This window comes from Brienomyrus brachyistius, chromosome 3, assembly GCF_023856365.1.
Source record: "Brienomyrus brachyistius isolate T26 chromosome 3, BBRACH_0.4, whole genome shotgun sequence".
Lineage (NCBI taxonomy): Eukaryota > Metazoa > Chordata > Actinopteri > Osteoglossiformes > Mormyridae > Brienomyrus > Brienomyrus brachyistius.
In genome coordinates, this window is record NC_064535.1 from 875,814 (window position 1) to 894,013 (window position 18,200).

At 49.7% G+C, this 18,200-nt stretch overlaps 2 protein-coding genes across 6 annotated transcripts in view; both read left to right on the forward strand.

The window, feature by feature from the left end:
* The window catches only part of mcph1 (microcephalin 1), a 29,086-nt gene extending 23,821 nt beyond the window's left edge, over positions 1-5,265 (forward strand). For 4 of the 5 annotated variants that reach the window (XM_049009726.1, XM_049009723.1, XM_049009724.1 and 1 more), the window contains 2 exons: positions 4,455-4,692; positions 4,957-5,265. In XM_049009726.1, coding sequence (XP_048865683.1) covers positions 4,455-4,692; positions 4,957-5,009 — 291 coding nt within the window. In that variant the 3' untranslated portion in view covers positions 5,010-5,265. Of the gene's footprint in view, positions 1-4,454; positions 4,693-4,956 lie in introns of those variants that run through there. The other variant, XR_007397177.1, reaches the window with a different exon arrangement.
* Positions 5,266-6,375: 1,110 nt separating this feature from the next.
* agpat5 (1-acylglycerol-3-phosphate O-acyltransferase 5 (lysophosphatidic acid acyltransferase, epsilon)) lies at positions 6,376-17,447 on the forward strand. Its single transcript, XM_049009737.1, has 8 exons — positions 6,376-6,958; positions 9,107-9,176; positions 9,426-9,541; positions 9,665-9,754; positions 11,389-11,479; positions 11,889-12,050; positions 13,495-13,618; positions 14,348-17,447. The coding sequence occupies exons 1-8, from the start codon at positions 6,740-6,742 to the stop codon at positions 14,571-14,573; spliced, it is 1,098 nt and encodes a 365-aa protein (XP_048865694.1). The 5' UTR covers positions 6,376-6,739; the 3' UTR covers positions 14,574-17,447.
* Positions 17,448-18,200: the final 753 nt, after the last annotated feature.

The window sequence follows — 18,200 nt, forward strand, 5'->3', positions numbered from 1 at the left end:
CTGGGAGCACAGTCTTCGCTTCTTCCAGGATGCAGCTGGGCGACTCCCCTAAACTGGACCTCCCCCCACCCAGGAACGTCCCGGACTGTACCCCCATCACCCCGACTCTTCAAAACCGTCCTCTGCATACTTTCAGAAGTTCAAGCTCCTATTTCCTGCCTGTTTCAGGCGCTGGTTGTTTCCAAGGCCTCTTAAGGAAAAGGAAGGGGGGGCCCTGTTTGCAGTTGGCTGGAGTCCTGGGGGGGATTAACAGAGCCTGTCCTCTCACTTCATGTCATGCCGGTAAGCTTGCAGGAAGCCATTAGCACGTGGCTGTTGCAGTGACGCGTCCAGCTCCTTCAGACAGCCTTCCCAGGCAGTGCTTTTAAGCTCACGCCTGTCTGCCCTGCGTTTTAACATCTGACCGGTGATTCCATCGGTGAGGACCAGAGCCTAAAACACACTGAGAGATGCCGGGCTGCGGAAAAGCGGACAGTCTGGGGCTTGTCGGGAGTGGGGCAGTGCGCTGTCTTTCCTACATCTTTCCTACATCTGTCTGTGAGCAGCGTCTCGAACATGGAGCGGAAAATGAAGGCGCTTTTTCCCATTTTGTCAGCTGCTGAAGCTGGGAAAATTCTGAGGCAGCTTCCCAAGAGATGACCTGTCCAGACAATGACCTGGGGAAGTCAAAAAATGGATTCCAGCTTCATATTTACAGCCTTCAGTATTTCACATTTTAGGCTTGAGAGACACCCCCATCCTGCGTGGTCAGTGGGCCACCAATCCTCATGTTTCTGGAAAGGGAGCTTCCACATAAACAGTGATAAATTGCTAGTCGACTGTCTCCACTCCCCATGGAAGGAGCAGACGCATTTGTGTACCGAAGCTCCTGCTAGTCTCAATCGCCAATACCCCAAATCGTTTAAGGACCGGTCGCTGTTTGCTCTTACACAACAGGTACCCCCGCCCCCCCCCCCCGCCAAACAGACCCCAGGCCTGACAACAATGCCCAGGGCTCTGGGGAAAACGAATTGCTCATGAAGAACTCCGAGCAGCTAATAAGAATGTGCTGCTGCATGTATCTCATTTCCTGCCAAGCCAACCTGAGATCCACCTCGCGTAGGCCTCGGGTGCATCCAAAATTAGCGTATCATGAACGGGTCATTCCTGGGTTCCTCAGGCTGCAGCATTTAAAGTGACCTGCAGCTGGCCCACTAATGCTGGAGGGGCCCTTCTGCTGAACTTTGCAGCGTGATCTAGCGGAGAATGACCAGGTGCAAACATACGGATTGTGGGCCCAGTAGCTGAGTGATTAGCTTCATTCTCCTGAGGGTGAGGAGATAGGCCCGCATGTGAAGGTGTCCTGTCATCCCCGAAGCCCCCCCCCCACAGATTCATGCTTGATGCAAAAGGACAGCTGAAGTTGAGGGTGACATTTTCTAAATTTTATAACGCACATTTGCTGCTACTCTGCAGGGATGGTTTAACAGATAAATCACTCTGTCTGATTGAGGTGAGCTCCGGTGGACGCACTGCTATAAGCAGGCCTTTGTGCCGTCGATTTCCTGCCATGTTCCGGGGAAGGCGACGTCGTCACTGCGCAGACTTCACAGGGCGAGGAGAGCCAGGTGTGTTTCACAGGAAACAAATCCAGTAGGATGTTTGGTGCCGGCCCCCAGGGATTTCTCACCTCCGTAGTTGTGCTTCCAGCTCCGTTTCCAGGTCTCACAACCCCGGAGCTTGTGTAGTGTTTGTCATCTTTGCTGTTAAGCCACTGAACCCCTCCCGTTACATCTGCTGCTGTTTTAACATTGAAGCTCACTGGGATCTGTGTGTGGTTACACTAACAGCAGCTCCGGTTACTGCGGTGAAATTACTGTCATCCTGTGGTTCCCTCAAGCCTTTCACAGCACATATCAAGCCCTGGGATTTGGCCTCACAATGAAAATATCTTGTGTCTTCATTAACAAACACAGCTTAATGTCTCGTACCCTTAAAGACACTTAGCTTCATGCAAACCTCCAAAATACCGACCTCTGATTCTATTTTGCTGCTTAATTTTGAAGGCAGCGCTTGTCTTTAGTTACAAAAAATAATGTACTGTGCAAGAGGACTAACATCCATCAGATACTGAAAGCTCCAGCCAAGTCCTCAGTGCTTTTTGTAGTATCAGACTCTTATTTGATTTTTGTCCTGTGAATTAAACCAGGCTCAAGGTTCTGCTTTAACTGAAATAATAAAAGAAAATGAAATTACTGAACTATGTTTACAATTTTACTACTAAATTCATTACTGTTTGAGCAAAGTAGTAGGTATCACTGCTTTTGATCATGCTTGTTTGGTCCTGTTTTGGATTAATAGTTAGTCTTCTCTAGACGATTGTGGGTGCCCTCCCTTCACATGCACACGCCTGCAGGAAACGGGGTGCTGTGTCTGTCCATGGGAGGAAGGCCCACGTGCACGGCTGCAGATGAGCCCAGAGGAAGGGGCTGTGTCATGTCCCGACACGACGGAGCGCTCAGGTGCACGCGCTGACTCACCTCCCGTCTGACGTTTGGGGATCACATTCCGCATGTTTAACGTCGGCGGAAGCCATGGAAAGGAAATGAGAGAATGTACCATTTCCAGTGGAATTCCCAGCATGCAGAGTGCTGCTATGTGCTGGGTTACATTGTCTGTCTGCCGCTGCTGAGCCACTTGGAGAGTTAGGGGCGCTTACAGTATGTCCCCATAGAGTAGATAGGATATGCTGGAGGCATGTATTAAAGGCAGTGCCACGTGGTCTGCAAACAGAGTTTCAGCTTACATGTCACAGGTTCTTGTGATTTGGGGGTTGTATGGGTATGTGGTAATATGCTTTTCAGGTCATAAAATACATAAATGGGTGTGTGTACTTAGACGGCCTCTCTGTTTTTATGGCACTAATTTGATGCAGTGATTTGAATTCTCATCACAGGACGTGAATAGCAACACTAGGGTCGATCGTGTTTGTAGCCATGTGATCGGGCCGTCGGTGCTCAGCAGCTCTCTGGTGGACTGGCGTCGAGCGCGTTTGTAGCCATGTGTTTGTATTTGGTCCAATGGTGAAAGCAGTGTTCAGTGTGTGCCAAGACCATCACCCTGGAAGTGTATCTGAGCATGCGTATACGTGTAAGCGCTCATGTGGCTCATCTCAAAGTGATCACCAGCTTTAAATTAGCCCCTAATGAAGAGAGCGGGAATAAGGAGCGCGGAGGCCTCTGCAGCAGTACAGGTCAGAGTTACTGCGTGATGAGAACGATAAGGGCCGCTACGGCCTCCTACAGTGACGTTCCTGTCAGCAGAAAATGACTCTCCTGTGCACTGAGCTGAGCCCTTTCGAACTCGCAGCTGCACTGAGCCGTGATTACAGAGCGTTAAAAGGGCCCTCTTGCTGCAGCCCCCCCCCCCCCCCCAAAAGCAGACTGTCCCCGCTAGCCTCGCTGCTGACCCAAGACGCAGCCTGGAGGCGAAACGCAGAGCCGGTGCTGATGAGTCGTTGGGGTGGGGGGCTCCTGACTCCCAGCATTACAAGAAGCTATGGCGGCAGTAAGAAAGCACGGCGTCCCATCATTCACTGCAGTGCCAGCCCTAGGGAGAGGGAGAGGGAGCTGGCACGGGTGGAAGGCGGAACTTTCCTGTACCTGCCTGCATTAATGGGCTGTGGGCAGCAGGCTTTTGCAGGCAGCGATCATGCTTTGAATGGACAGATTTGCAGAGTGAATTCCTGACACCCAATGTTATGACAGTCTCTAATCGACACGCTTTATGCTGCTGCTCTCTCACAGACCATCCCGTTATGTTAGCTGCAAATGACTTGTGATTAATTTCTGCTACAAATCACATTGGATATGTACACTCTGCCTTTATCTTGAGATGAGACACCTGAATTCGTGAAGGATTAGACTTTCTGGTGCCATCAAGTCAAAATGGATTAAGTTAAATTGCAGTTCAGGCTTTGAAATCCAAAAATGCTTATAAGTGTAGCTTCAGGTCAAAGGTCCTTATGTCAGAAGATAATCATTCAGGCCTTTAAGTATCATGAGCAGTAAAAACAAAAAGCTCTCTAATGACCAAGGGCAGCCTGTCACAGTGAAGGAGCCCCCTCCTCTTCCTCCTACTCCCTGCCAAACTCGAATCTTTTCCCTAAGCCCGGCTTGACGTGAAACAAACCACAGCTCATGCAGGCTGACCTTCCCATGGCCCTGGTCTCGGCACAGGCCTCGCCGGCTGCATAATTGGGTTCGCCGTAATGCCAGGCCCATGGCTGCACATACCCCGACTCTCTCTTCAGTCTGGTTTGTCAGTGATTTTACTGGTTCCTTGACGATGACCTTTTGTCTTTCCTCTGTTTTTATACTATTTGGCTCACATTACAAATCAATGCTTTGTCACCAAGTTACAGTTTAATAGGTGCCCATGATACAAGGCAATGCCCTTCTCGGCTCCCTCCCCAGATCTGCCGTCTCCAGCAGCACCTGTCGGCCGGTGAGCATCAGCAGGACCTCTTCTCAGACCAGCCAGCCATGTTCGTATCGCCGCACTCCCAGCCACCCAGCCTGAGCCTTGCCGAGCTGATCCGGCTCTGCGGAGGCACCGTGTGCCGGAGCGTGAGGCAGGCCGGCCTCCTCATCGGCGACTACCATGGCAAGAAGCCGGCGGGGGCACGCAGACTGTCTGAGCAGTGGGTGCTGGGTGAGTGCGGCCCACAGCGGGGCACAGAGCATGGAAGGAGCTGTCAGGACTCACTCTGAGGAAATGTTGCATCCTGGGAAATGGATTGAAATATATGAATGGGATAAAATGGGTCATTACTGAAACCAGCACAGACACATGGCCCAGGGCAACATTAATCCAGCCTTGTCTGCTGTGTTTTCAGTTCCTGATGACTGTAGTCTTCTGTTACCTTGAAACATGGGCTCACTGATAATGTGTGATTGTTTCTCTCTCGTCTGCCAGACTGTCTAACTCACCTCAAGCAACTGCCCTACGACAGTTACGACCTAGACTGAAACGCCAGACCTAGACGCCAGCGGAGGTGTGCAGTCGCTGTACAGCCATCGCTTAATGGGAGGCGCCTGAGGGACCTTCAGAATGAATGCTTCCCCATCCCGTTATGTGTTTCATCTCTGCATTCGAGCCTTGAACTCCCGTTACATGTTTTATAAATTTGTACTTTTACTAAACGTAAAGCAGTAAGTCATGTCGAAAGGGTTTTACTGTGAAAGACATGGTGCATCAATAATAAAAAATTCTTGTTTAATATTATTATGACAATCATTTACATTGTTAAAGTGATTAAAGACATTAATGAATCCCCTCTGATATGATAGCAATCACATCCCACTGTCAGTTAACAGCATATGATAGCTGGTCGTCTCGGTCCATTTCTCAGAGATTTCTCTGTGCTTTGAGAATTAGCCGGATGCAGTTAAAAACCATGAAGGCCTCACTGTGTCTGAGGGTTGAGGTGTCTCACTGCCTCGCCGAGATGCAGGGGCATTTCTCCTGGTGACCGTCAGACAGCTGCTGTTCTTCTTATGGCTGATGTACAAAGACGGTCTCCCTCAAGATCCACCCAGTCTGTCCAAGTCCACTCTGGGGTTGAGATGACCGCAGACTGTTGGAGTGACGAAGGGCAGCAGACAGTGTGATCCAGCCTGGCGAGCCGTTGCCGTCTCTGAGCGAAACCACACGCTCATGCCGCCTGCCTGTTCCGTGGATGAGTTTACAGCACATTACAGGGTTTTCTGAAACACGATAATTTATACAGCCTCTTATGTACTATGAAATACATGCTGTAAAACTGAATATTTGCACAAATCAAATTCTTGCTGTTTTTTTTTACTCAGCATTATATCTTCCAGACACTTGACAATAAACATTCTTTTGTACATATTTATAATGAATACTGGAAAATTGCTTTCCTAATGCAGATTATCTGTCTGGCTCAAGATGAACATCATATATTTCACACTGTGTCACATTTCCTGCACTTAGAATCAAGATAACTGAGGTGTACCAAAAAAAATGTCCTTCATCCAAAACTTGATAAGCAGGCTTAATCCTGAAAACTGACTTGTCTATATAAAGTAGCCGACCGCCTGCTTGTAAGGGCCGCATTACTACTAATCACGCTAGGGTAGCCCGGATTCCTCGGGGACGCCTGGGGGCTCAGTGTGTGAGGTTTGCGGCATGACAGTCTCACGCCGTCCCAGCTCAGCGCCACGGTCGTCTGCTAAGAAAAGCACCGGACTGGAAAGGACATCGGGCGCTAGCACATCCTACCTCGGCACCTCCCCCAGCCTATCAGAGCGCTCGGCTGTCGCGCTCTCCTAGCAACGGCTGCCACGGAAACTGATAGCTCGGCCAATCGGCGCCGAGGAGGGTAGGAAGTGCGGAAGGCGTCCTTTCCAACATGGAGGCCGCGGGGAGGCGTGCGTGACTTTGGAGCGGTCGGCGTTGGTCGGGGGGAGTTGTACTTTAACCTCGTAACCCAACTCACCAAAGGGAACCGTGCAGGTCGCCGGCCCGCTTTGGGCCCTGGAAGGAATGTGAAGGCGCCTGAGGCCGTGCGACTTAGCAGTGCCGCCCTTTGCTCCGCCTGCCTGTCGAGGTTAGCAGCGCGGCTAGCTGGTTAGCCAACCCTGGACTTGGAGGCTGCGACTCCCCGGAGGTCCCTGCGCACAGTTCGGTCCCTGCGCTCCGCATTCACCCGCTGCCCGAACCCCCCAGTCTGAAAATGCTGCTGTCGCTGGTGGTCCACACGTACTCGCTGAGATACTGGCTCCCCGCGGCCGTCATGCTGGGTACTGCTCCGGCGTACCTGCTGACCTGGAGCGCCTGCCGCTTGCTGTCCGCGCTGCTGCCAGCCAGGGTCTACCACCACCTGGACGACGGCATCTACTCCGTGTACCAGAGCATGGTGTTGTTCTTCTTCGAGAATTATACGGGGGTGGAGGTAAGTGCGCTCGGGCAGGAGAGGAATGCAGTGCTGTGACACAGGTTAAACGCAGATAAATGCATTTCAGATAAGGGTTACACATTACAATACAATGAATACAAGCTACACCCTGCAATTTTTTTATTAAGGAACTTTTTTATTGTGTTCTTTTGAGTATGCCTGTCACATAAAGACTACTTTTTAATTTCAGTAATTTTCTTCATGCGGATTATTGTCGATTGATTATGCTTTGTGCAAGAATCCAGCGTTAGCTGTGACTTGAAGTCCTTGCTGTATGAATGGTATTGGCACAGGGCCAGTTTGCCGTCAGTTAAAGTTTGACAAACGCATGGCAGCCCATCTGGCCCCTCTGTGGCTAACATGCTTCGCTTTCACCTCTCTGAGCACAAAAACACTTCTGTCCCAAAAGGGGAAGTGAGAAACGTTTAAGTAAACATGCATGCTTCTTGACTGGCTTTGCCTGCCCTTTCACTGCCATAACAACACCCGCCATTGTTTTAATGATGGACTGCCCTGAACTCCCCTTCTTTTTGGGAGTGTATGGCTTGGGTGTGGTTCTTGTAATAGTTGCTCTGAAAACATCCCCCCATAAAATCCTGCAAGGCGAGTTCCAGCCGTGGCAGAAAGGAGTACTGAGGAGGTACGCCAGGAACCGGCCTGTATTTCTGGGGCAGGGTGGCATTGGCCTCTGAAATAGCCAAAAGAAGCTGAGGTAGGCTGTGTGTCACTCTGCACTCGGGTGACAGCGTGTGCTCACGGTGACAGCGATCAGCTGCTGCTCTGAGCTGCTTCTGCCACCAAGCTGTCTAGCGGAGTGATGCTTGGCCTGGTGTCTCACACTGGGTCATCGTGTGCAATCAAGCTCGGCTCACCTCCCCTACGCCGGAACATTAGGAAGCGGCAAACCCCCCTGTCCCAGCGTCTGTGTGTCTGAGCGATCGATGAATCCTTAACACCTTTTTGATTAAGCAAATACAGTAAATGAAATTGAAGTGAATTTGTCCTTTATTGGGGAAGTGTTGGAAGATTTTTGACACCCGAATTCTGTTATGAGTATCGGGTGCACCATCAGAAAGAAAGGCATGCCCTTATCCAAATAAAAAGCAATATGGAGGACATAGGGACTTGTTTGGCCTCATTCCTTTTTGCAGGGTGTGTAAAAGTTTGCCTGGGCTTCTGAACCAATCTTTAATAACTTCTGTATTCATGCAGGAGAAAACATTGTAAGTGAAGGTAGGAATGGTCAAACTCCAGCAGGCCACATGTCGTGTCCGAGGTGACTTGGCAGCCACGCAGGACTTGCATCAGAGTCACTCTCCGTGTTGCAATCTGGGTGAAAGTAAGGGTGTGCTGACTCTCTGCCTATTGTCAGCCTGCTCTTTGGGCAGGGCCCAAACATGTCAGCCCCTCTGATGGTTTCCTGAAAGAGATTCTGTGTTTTGAGTGATGGATTTTGTATTTTGCGCTCTCCGCGTTTGCACTCGGTGGGCCTGTCGTTTCTGACCGAACTCTCCACCTTGGTGTTCTGTTTGAACTTCTAAGCATCAGAACAGCCCAGAGACCTAATAGCAATTTTTCAGTGGGCGATTACAGCAGGACATAATGATTTATGCACAGGCGAACACGAGCACGGTTTTGGCAGGTCTCAAAGTGACATCTCAGGGCACGTTGCATAATCCTGAAACTCTGGGGCCGGGTTCCGTGTAGGTCCCCCAAAGCTGCAGTGTTCATGCGTGATCCGTGTTCCGTTTCAGCTCTGATTATCGTGCAGCATTTTAGAGGTTCATATCATGTGGCGTTCTCATGGTGCTCATCTGAGGAGTTTGCAGCATGCACTGTGTTCTGGCATCGCCTTCTGTGAGTAACTCACAAGCAATGCCGAACCCGCTACACGGGGAGCTCCCTTGGGTTTGGGCCTTGCATCCGGTTCAAGAGAGACAGCTGTAAGTCTCGGGACTCTCAGACCAGAGACGTATATTTCATTTATCTAACCAAAGACCCGTATTGTGGTGGAGTTGGAGCCGGTCCAGCTGGACCAGACACCAGAGGTTTGCTTTCTCTCTCCTAGACCGCAGGGCAGCTTATAGCACTGCTCTGTCCTGACCTCTGTCTGCAACTGACAGTCTGTCGTCTTCTTTTGTGCAGATCATCATTTATGGAGATATACCAAAGACCAAAGAGAATGTGATCTACCTTTCCAACCATCAGTGTACAGGTAGGCACCTTCATGTTTGTCTCATAAATACTTGGGTCGCGTCAACATAAATTCACCTTGATCCGAATGCAATTTACTCTCGAATTTCCCAACCTCGTGGTCCATTTCTCTGCGTTCCTGTGGGACTGTAACACCCGTTTACCACGTGGCGGTTAAGTTTGATCCTCTGAAGGATGCAAGCATGCTGTAATGTCTAAGCTGAGATGCTGCCCTCTAATGCCCTCCCACCGCTGTGTCACCTGCCCAAAGTGGACTGGATCATCGCTGATATGCTGGCCATCCGGCAGGACGCCCTGGGCCACGTGCGCTACGTGCTCAAGGACGGCCTCAAGTGGCTGCCGCTCTATGGCTGTTACTTCTCCAAGGTGCGAGAGACGCCGAGGTGCAGTATAATATCCTGAGCAGATGTAGCTGCTTTTACCCCCAGCCCCCACCCCTGCACACCGTTGCCAGGGTTTCACAAGCACTTTGGGGTTTTTCTGTTTTAGCATGGAGGTGTTTACGTGAAGCGGAGTTCCAGGTTCAATGAGAAGGCGATGAAGAAGAAACTGTCCTCACAAATGAAGCTGGGAACACCTGTAAGTCTGAGGGCATGGCTCATCTCTGCCCGTCTCTGCCCGTCTCTGCCCGTCTGGCTGTGCCCGTCTCTGCCCGTCTCTGCCCGTCTCTGCCCGTCTCTGCCAGTCTCTGCCAGTCTCTGCCAGTCTCTGCCAGTCTCTGTCAGTCTCTGCCCGTCTCTGCCCATCTCTGCCAGTCTGTCCTTCTGGCTGTGCCCATCTCTGCCAGTCTCTGTCCATCTCTGCCAGTCTGTCCCTCTGGCTCTGCCCATCTCTACCGGGCTCTCCCCATCTCTGCCAGTCTGTCCCTCTGGCTCTGCCCATCTCTGCCGGGCTCTGCCCATCTCTGCCAGTCTGTCCTTCTGGCTCTGCCCATCTCTGCCAGTCTCTGTCCATCTCTGCCAGTCTCTGTCCATCTCTGCCAGTCTGTCCCTCTGGCTCTGCCCATCTCTGCCAGGCTCTGCCCATCTCTGCCAGTCTGTCCTCCTGGCTGTGCCCGTCTCTGCCAGTCTGTCCCTCTGGCTCTGCCCATCTCTGCCAGTCTCTGCCCATCTCTGCCAGTCTGTCCTTCTGGCTCTGCCCATCTCTGCCAGTCTGTCCTTCTGGCTCTGCCCATCTCTGCCAGTCTCTGTCCATCTCTGCCAGTCTCTGTCCATCTCTGCCAGTCTCTGTCCATCTCTGCCAGTCTGTCCCTCTGGCTCTGCCCATCTCTGCCAGGCTCTGCCCATCTCTGCCAGTCTGTCCTTCTGGCTCTGCCCATCTCTGCCAGTCTCTGCCCATCTCTGCCAGTCTGTCCTCCTGGCTGTGCCCGTCTCTGCCAGTCTGTCCCTCTGGCTCTGCCCATCTCTGCCAGTCTCTGTCCGTCTCTGCCAGTCTGTCCCTCTGGCTGTGCCCATCTCTTGTCATTTCTGGTTTCCCCCCCCATATATCCTCGATGGCATTTTTAGTACCTCCAGAGTTGAGTGTGGTGATAAATCATTTTCACACACCAATCAGAGCCCCTGCGTAAATAAAGCAGCGTTGTTTAGGGCCCTGACAGACAGTGTGCCCAGATCCTGCTCACGCGACGGTCTGCATAAGGGCCCTGACTCTGGCAGGTGGCATTTTTTCATGGCCCTCTGGTTGTTCCATGACACCTGCCTCATGAATGCCAGCACGGGCCTGCGGCTGTCCGTGTGACCCTTCTGGCCTGGACAGGAAGCACGATAGGGGGAAAAAGTAAAGGAAAACATGCCATGTTGATATCCGGTAGTTTGCCATAAACATCCAAGAAAACAAGGGTGGGGGTTGTTTTTTTCCTGGTGGGAGGGGGGGGAGCATCCAAACAGCCATTAACACGAGGCTGCGACGTGGGAAACAGGGAGGCTTAGCTTCATGTGGCAGTATTGATTAAGCTGCCCTGTTTGGTTTTAAACGGGTGAGACCTTGTCCAGCAGTGGGCAGTGAGCAGGTGCTTTGCAGAGGACACCACCCTGGGACATGATGTGCCATAAGATGCTGGAGTAGCTTTGGTTTGGGATGAGTGTGAAGTGCCCTGATCTGGGGATCAGGTAGCAGGATCTGTCTGCAGACTTAGGGTAGGATTAGCCTGAAAACGCTGCCATCTGTCTGCTCTGCCTTGTCTTTCGGGTTTATGGTCTTTCTTTCTCTCCCAGATGTACCTTGTGATTTTCCCAGAGGGAACTCGATACAATCCAGAGCTCAGGGAGGTGATCAACGACAGCCAACAGTTTGCTGCAAAAGAAGGTATGTAGGCATGTGGATGGACGGCTGGACAGATTGGGGTTGTGTAAAGCATAAGGCCTTCCTGCAGACTCCCCGCCACCACCAGAAGCAGCACATTATTACTTGATCACCTCTTGTCCATCTGTCACTAAATGTGATGGTTTTCTCTAGAGATCATTGGGATCATTCTCAGTTGTGAGTTTTAATCTGCAGGGGGCACTGTAATGAAACCACTTGGGGGGCATTCAAGCGATATCACATGGAAAATAACAGAAAAAAGGCAGATCTTCTGGAAGGTCACCCGGCATCTTCTAGGCAGACCCCGCTGAGGAAACAACATCCTCAGCTATTCATGCCGATCGCTGTAAATGTGCTGAGCAGCCCCAGGGGTCAGAGGTCAGCTAAACTCTCCCTCTCGGTGTCCTCACAGGCCTTGCTGTCCTGAAGCACATTTTGACCCCAAGGATGAAAGCCTCGCACATAGCCATCGACACCATGAAGGAGTACCTGGATGCCGTGTACGACGTCACTGTGGCGTACGAGGGCACCGTGGACTCAGAGGGTCAGCGGCGGGCTGGTCCGTCTATGCCCGGTCAGTACTGGAAGCCGCAGTGTCCTGGCGCAGCGCTCTTCCGCCAGTCTCCAGCAGTGTATGTGCTGGGGATGAGGTCTGCGCTCACTTTCTGCAGTATGATGTCGGGATGGAGGACACAGACGTCTGTGTCATTATGAAGTGTATCTGCAGCATTTTACCTGTCACGTACAGTTACACTGGTATAGCTTGCAGTGAAAAGAAACTGTGACTTGTCGAGCAAAAAGACAGTGTATGATTATATCATAGCCTTGGGTTTGCTGCCTTATTGATACGAAAACCAGCTCTGTCAGAACATGTCTTTGTTCTAGGGCTACATTGAACAGGAACATATTAAGTAGAGATCCCCAGTGTTGACCATTAGATTACTGCAAGTTTAACTCTTCGGTAAGATTCATTAATGATGAGCACGCTTAATCGGCGGTGTGATTCGCTGCATTTCTCCATGTGATTAAAACCGAAAACAAGCTGTGATAGAAACTTCCTGTGGCTTCCCGTAAACAGCGGTGTGACGCGCTGCCTTTTCGTGTCTGAGGGACGTTCACGCGTCGAACTCGCGCTAAACAAACACAAAGAACAAAACATCCTGGACGCCACAGGAATAAGCAGCCGGAAAAAGCAGCGGAGAGGCCACATGGTCACGCTCATGCTGGTGGTGTCTCACCGCAGCAGCGAGGATATCGGCTCGCGCACCCAGCAAACTCAGGCCAGTGGGGTAAATAAGGGCGGTGCCCCACCAGAACCGGGGTGGGGGGGGGTTTCCTGGGAACCACAAAAATAGTATCAGTGTGAGGAGGACAGTCCTCGATGTCTTGGCCCTAACTTGGATGAAAATTGGATTTTGGGGGGGGCATTTAGTAAATAGGAACGTCAAGTTTTATTGTACATTTTAAGCAACCTAATTCGTGACTAACTGTATATTGACAAAATTTGTTGAAAATCTGCATTTTTGAATGAAACAATGGTTCTGGTGACAGCTTGCAATAAAATTTTAAAAATAAATATTCATATTATTGGCATTTTCTAATGTCTGATAACTGTCCAGTCAATCACACCTTTCCTTTTGTCCAGTGACAGTATTCACTGTGCACTCTGATTGGCTGACAGTGGGCCTGGCTCCCTAGCGCTCCATTGATCAGTTGGCCGTGGTTATAACATCCAGCTGTTTGGCTTGTTAGGATTGTACCTGGCTTATTAATGTCCATGTACCTCCCCAAATGCATGCCGGATAGGTCCTAAAAGGTCTGCAGCATCCCCCCCCCCCCCCCCCGAGTGGAATTTGGAGGAATGCCGGGCCCTTTAGGAAGGAACATACAGACGGAACTCATGCCTGGGCAAAGATTAAGGTGGCGAGTGCGCCCCCACCTGCAGCCCAGGGCCGCCGCTGTTGAGGAATGTGCCTTTTACATGACGGGCTCTGTCCGGTCTGCCTCCCATCCCACAGAATTCCTCTGTAAGGAATGCCCCAGGGTGCATGTCCACTTCCAACGCGTGGACCTGAAGGACATTCCACTGGAGCCCGCAGTCTTCCGCCGCTGGCTGCACGGGAGGTTTGAGATCAAGGATAAGTGAGTATCCCGCCGAATCCTCTTTTTTTAATTTCAAGTAATTTAATACAAAGTCTGGGGCCTTTCAGAGGGTACATGGACAGCGTGTTAGAGGGATTCTGTAGCAGGGGGTGTCTGAGGTGATTCCTGATGATTGTGACCCACCCCCCCCCCACCCCCGTATATCAGGATATGACTGCAGTGCTGTGTCCATAGTTTGTAGCTCTGGCTGTGCTCAGGCCGTACGCTCAGAGCCCCCCCGCATCCCAAGGATGTGTAATCACAGTGCTGTGTCCGCAGTGTTCAGCTCTCCCTGTGCTCAGACCATATGCTCAGGGTCTCTCCCCCCCAGGATGTGTAATCACAGTGCTGTGTCCGCAGTGTTCAGCTCTCGCTGTGCTCAGACCATATACTCAGGGTCTCTTCCCCCCAGGATGTGTAATCACAGTGCTGTGTCCGCAGTGTTCAGCTCTCGCTGTGCTCGGACCATATGCTCAGGGTCTCTCCCCCCCAGGATGTGTAATCACAGTGCTGTGTCCGCAGTGTTCAGCTCTCGCTGTGCTCGGACCATATGCTCAGGGTCTCTCCCCACCAGGATGTGTAATCACAGTGCTGTGTCCGCAGTGTTCAGCTCTCGCTGTGCTCGGACCATATGCTCAGGGTCTCTCCCCACCAGGATGTGTAATCACAGTGCTGTGTCCGCAGTGTTCAGCTCTCGCTGTGCTCAGACCTCTCCTCCCTCCCCCGCAGGTTGCTGGCTACGTTTTACGCTCCGGGAGAGCTGTCCACGGAGCGCCTCTTTCCCGGCCAGGGGCGGAGGTCAGCCCTGAGCGTGATGCAGACTCTGCCCTCGCTGCTGCTATTAGCCGGCCTCACGCTGCCTATGCTGCTGACTGAGGTTGGCAGGAAGCTGTATGTGAAGACCTGGCTGTACGGCACGTTCATGGGCTGGCTCTGGGTGAACCTGAGTCCCTAGCCGGACCGGACCGCACCACACTGCACCGCACCAGACCTTCCCTCCCGCCTTCCTTATCCTGTCGCTTTTTCAGACGGCGAATTCCTGTTTTTTTAGCCCTGAACTTTCATAGGGTGGGAATTTAAACAAGGGGAAAGAAAACAAAAAAAAAGTCTTTAAATCTCTGACTCTGAAGATCCTTCATGAACAGCAGGCTTCTCACATCCCTTTAAGCTACACAGTATCAGCAGTTCTCCAAGTTGCTCCATTTTGGGACTGTATTGATGTTAGGCTTTATTAATAATGTCATGCCCCCCCACTCCCACCCACTTGCAGTAACTCAGGTGAAGCTCCAAAGAGGGCTTGTCAGGTAGACGCCGCGTGTAACGCAGAGTGGAAGTTCTCCTGTATGAGAGAGAATGGCAACTCTCACGCCGTTAATCTGCAAGCCCAGAAGGCCTCGTCACTTCATTAAAGGGTAAGAATCGTAGGTAGAAGCCGAGTATCATGGCTTATGCATGTTAGACGTTCCGCTTCTCTTTTAACCATGATGTCATTGTCGTTGTTCACCTAATTGACTCGGACAGGCTGGAATCGCTTCCGGGAACGCTGACAAGGGTTATACATCGTTTGCTGTTGTACACTTATCAGCATCTGAAGAATTAGTCTTGATTCCATTAATCAAACATGTCTCTGTATGCGAGTGAATGTCTCTTGGGTTTTGTGCAATTGGTTGCAGATGTTTAGAATAGGGTTTCACCTATATAAGCCCCCGCCCCCCCATTTTCCCACAACGATGTGAGATCTAAGACCCGCCCACGGTCGGGGTGTCACTGCGTTTTGCCAAACTTCACATGTGGGTCCACGAGTTCAAACCGAATGATGGATAATTATCCCTCAGGAGACATCGCTCCCGGCGTGCTGTTTGAAACACTCTAGCCAACGGTCCTTCGCTCTGCCTCAAATGGAGAACATTTACCGTATTTACCTTTGCGCACAAGTTAGGAAAATGCCCTGATGATTCTACATTTTTAATTTTTCTGGGAAATCTTTTTGAGGTGTGTTTTCATAGTGTGCATACTGGACTCATGGAGGGTTGTGTGTGCGTGTGCACACGTGCGTGTGTGTAAAAACAAAGTTCACTTGTTCTTTTTAATGCTTTATTACAGCATCGCGTGTTATTTTTCTTTGTTATAATCACATCCGGGTTTTCAGTTTCTTTATGTGCTTATTTTTGGCCTGCATGGTGGGGAGTTTCCTTCTTCCACGTTGGTAGTCTTGGGGTTTTATTCTGGTCTGCTGGCATATCCTCTCCACAGTATCAGTTTGAGTAAAAGTGTTATCTACAAAGGAGCTGGCTGATTCAGTATGAACAGTATTAAATCATAGGACGCGGTGAAGAAATGAGACTGTGAACTATGATTCATTACTGACAGATGCCATCTTAAAGTGCCATTTTGTTCTCTGATGTTTGTGCCTTGTACCTGATTTAAAGAATTATCCTCAATCCCTCACTCAGAGGACAATCGCAGCAGAACGTACAGGGCATTTCCAGTCCAGTCTAGGGCCTCTGATTGTGCTGCGTCTCCACCGTGTGGACATCAGTGGAACTGTCCCCCAGTAAAATAATCTTTTACTAGTTTTACCTCTGTGTTCCTGTCAAATGAGGGTCTTTGTATTGTGTCGATTGTATTAAGATGGAATTAAATAACCCACTGCCCCCAAAACCATTCTATAATTACTGGTTATAGTCTTAAATATTGAGGTATTTGAGATTTATATGGCAAAATTTGGGGGAAAAAAGCTGAATATGGAGCAGAATATAGAGGACTGCAGTAAACTGTGATTTTACCGTGCATGGTAAAAAAAATCCTGATCAGTGTTGCTAGACCAAAACATATAATACTTAATATAAAATATGCTACTTAGTGTTTTAAACCCTGTGTGATTCATGCACGTGTAATAAAGATGGGGGGGTTAATGTCCCAAGGCACTTTTTGATGAGCACGGCCCTGTGTTCCTAGGGGAAAGCCAGTATCACAAAGGTAGCACCTGGGAAAGGGATGGAGGCATTTTGCCGAATTGCGTCAGCTGCCTGTCTGTGTTAAGGAGGACGCAAGCTTGAGTGAGACGGCAGCACATAGTTACTTAATTACTTTTCTGGGTCGTAGACCCCATTTGTTGCAAAATTAAATAGTTAATTCCTCCTGCAAATTCTGCTTGTTTTTGCTTCTTTTGAACAATCAATCGGTTCCTAAGTATATAAACTCCCCCTTTGGAGTGTGTTATTTAATCTGACTTGTTGCTGTTAAATTTCCTTCATGTCATCTTATGGGATTCAGTGTCATTTGCTTGAAAAAAGAGGTTTGTCGGTGGACAGCTACCAGTGCCCAGCCGAAACGTAGCCATAAGTATCTGCAAGAACCGAATTCTACCTCTGCGAAAATGTTCTGGCGTGCTTGTGAAAAGTTTACCAACAGACAACTTCTGCTGCACCTCATGCTTGTGGATTGAAATGTTTTTTTTCTGTGTTTGTTTTGCTTCTCTCTTCTTTTTCTTGCGTTGGTCTGTCATCGGATGTTGGGTAAATCTTTACCAAACCAGGTTTTTCTTTCACACTTGCCTTCACGTGCACTGACTCGCCAGCGAGTTATCACCTCTTCATCAGTCCAGATTATAATAAAATTAAATATACTTTAAGAGTGACATTTCTTTGCTTTATGCCCTCATTTGCATTTGTGAGATTCGCCCTTCATCCTTTTCTCCCCTTATTCATTTTTTCCTCTTTGACTGAGAAGCACTGTTTTCAAGTAAACCTATTTTTATCTTCTATTTGAATTTTTAATAAGTGCTGTGTGTTAATAAATCGATATTTTTTGCTCTAAATAATAGAAATAGTGGTCATTCTGTATCATTTTCGGTAAGAATGTGCTTCCTTTCTGTTTAATCTGTAGTATGTTTTTCACGGTCCTTACATTGACATACAACATGCACGCAGAGCCCAACAATTCAAATCTTTACGGTTCATTTCCGATACATTAAGATCCATATGCTCTTCTCATTTTAAAAGGCTATACTTCGTTTTAAAACAAATGCTTAAAACTACTGCTGTTTTAAACATTGTATGCAATTTCACTATCTGCGAGTGGAAACTAATAGTTTTTATGGCTACTTGTAAGTATTTAAGCATCAGGTGTGTCTGTCGCGTGACATTCCGCACTTTAATGTACCACTATACACTTGTGAATTGTATGAAGAGTGGACAATAGTAGGTGTTCTTCGCGGTCAGCCTTTTTAAAAGCTTTCCCATGAAGTATGTAACGCTGATTTGTCGATAACGTCCTCATCTTTAAGTGGTTCTGTGCCTCTCTTTTAGGCGCCCAGCCCAGCCTTCATTTTCATCTCTCCGTCACACCCCACGTAAAAATACAACAAATTCATGGTTGCCAATCTGAAATACCTATAATACAGGTTTTATGTTCTTGTCCGCGGCTTTTGTTTGACTTTACAGGCGCGGCACGCTTGAGCTCCAACCCCGACAGGTAATAATCCGTAACACCTGGGCGGCTCCGCGCGTCCCCCCCCCCGCGCCCCCTCTCACACAAAGGCCTGTTCTGTTCACCCGGCCCGAGGCTTACATGACCCTTA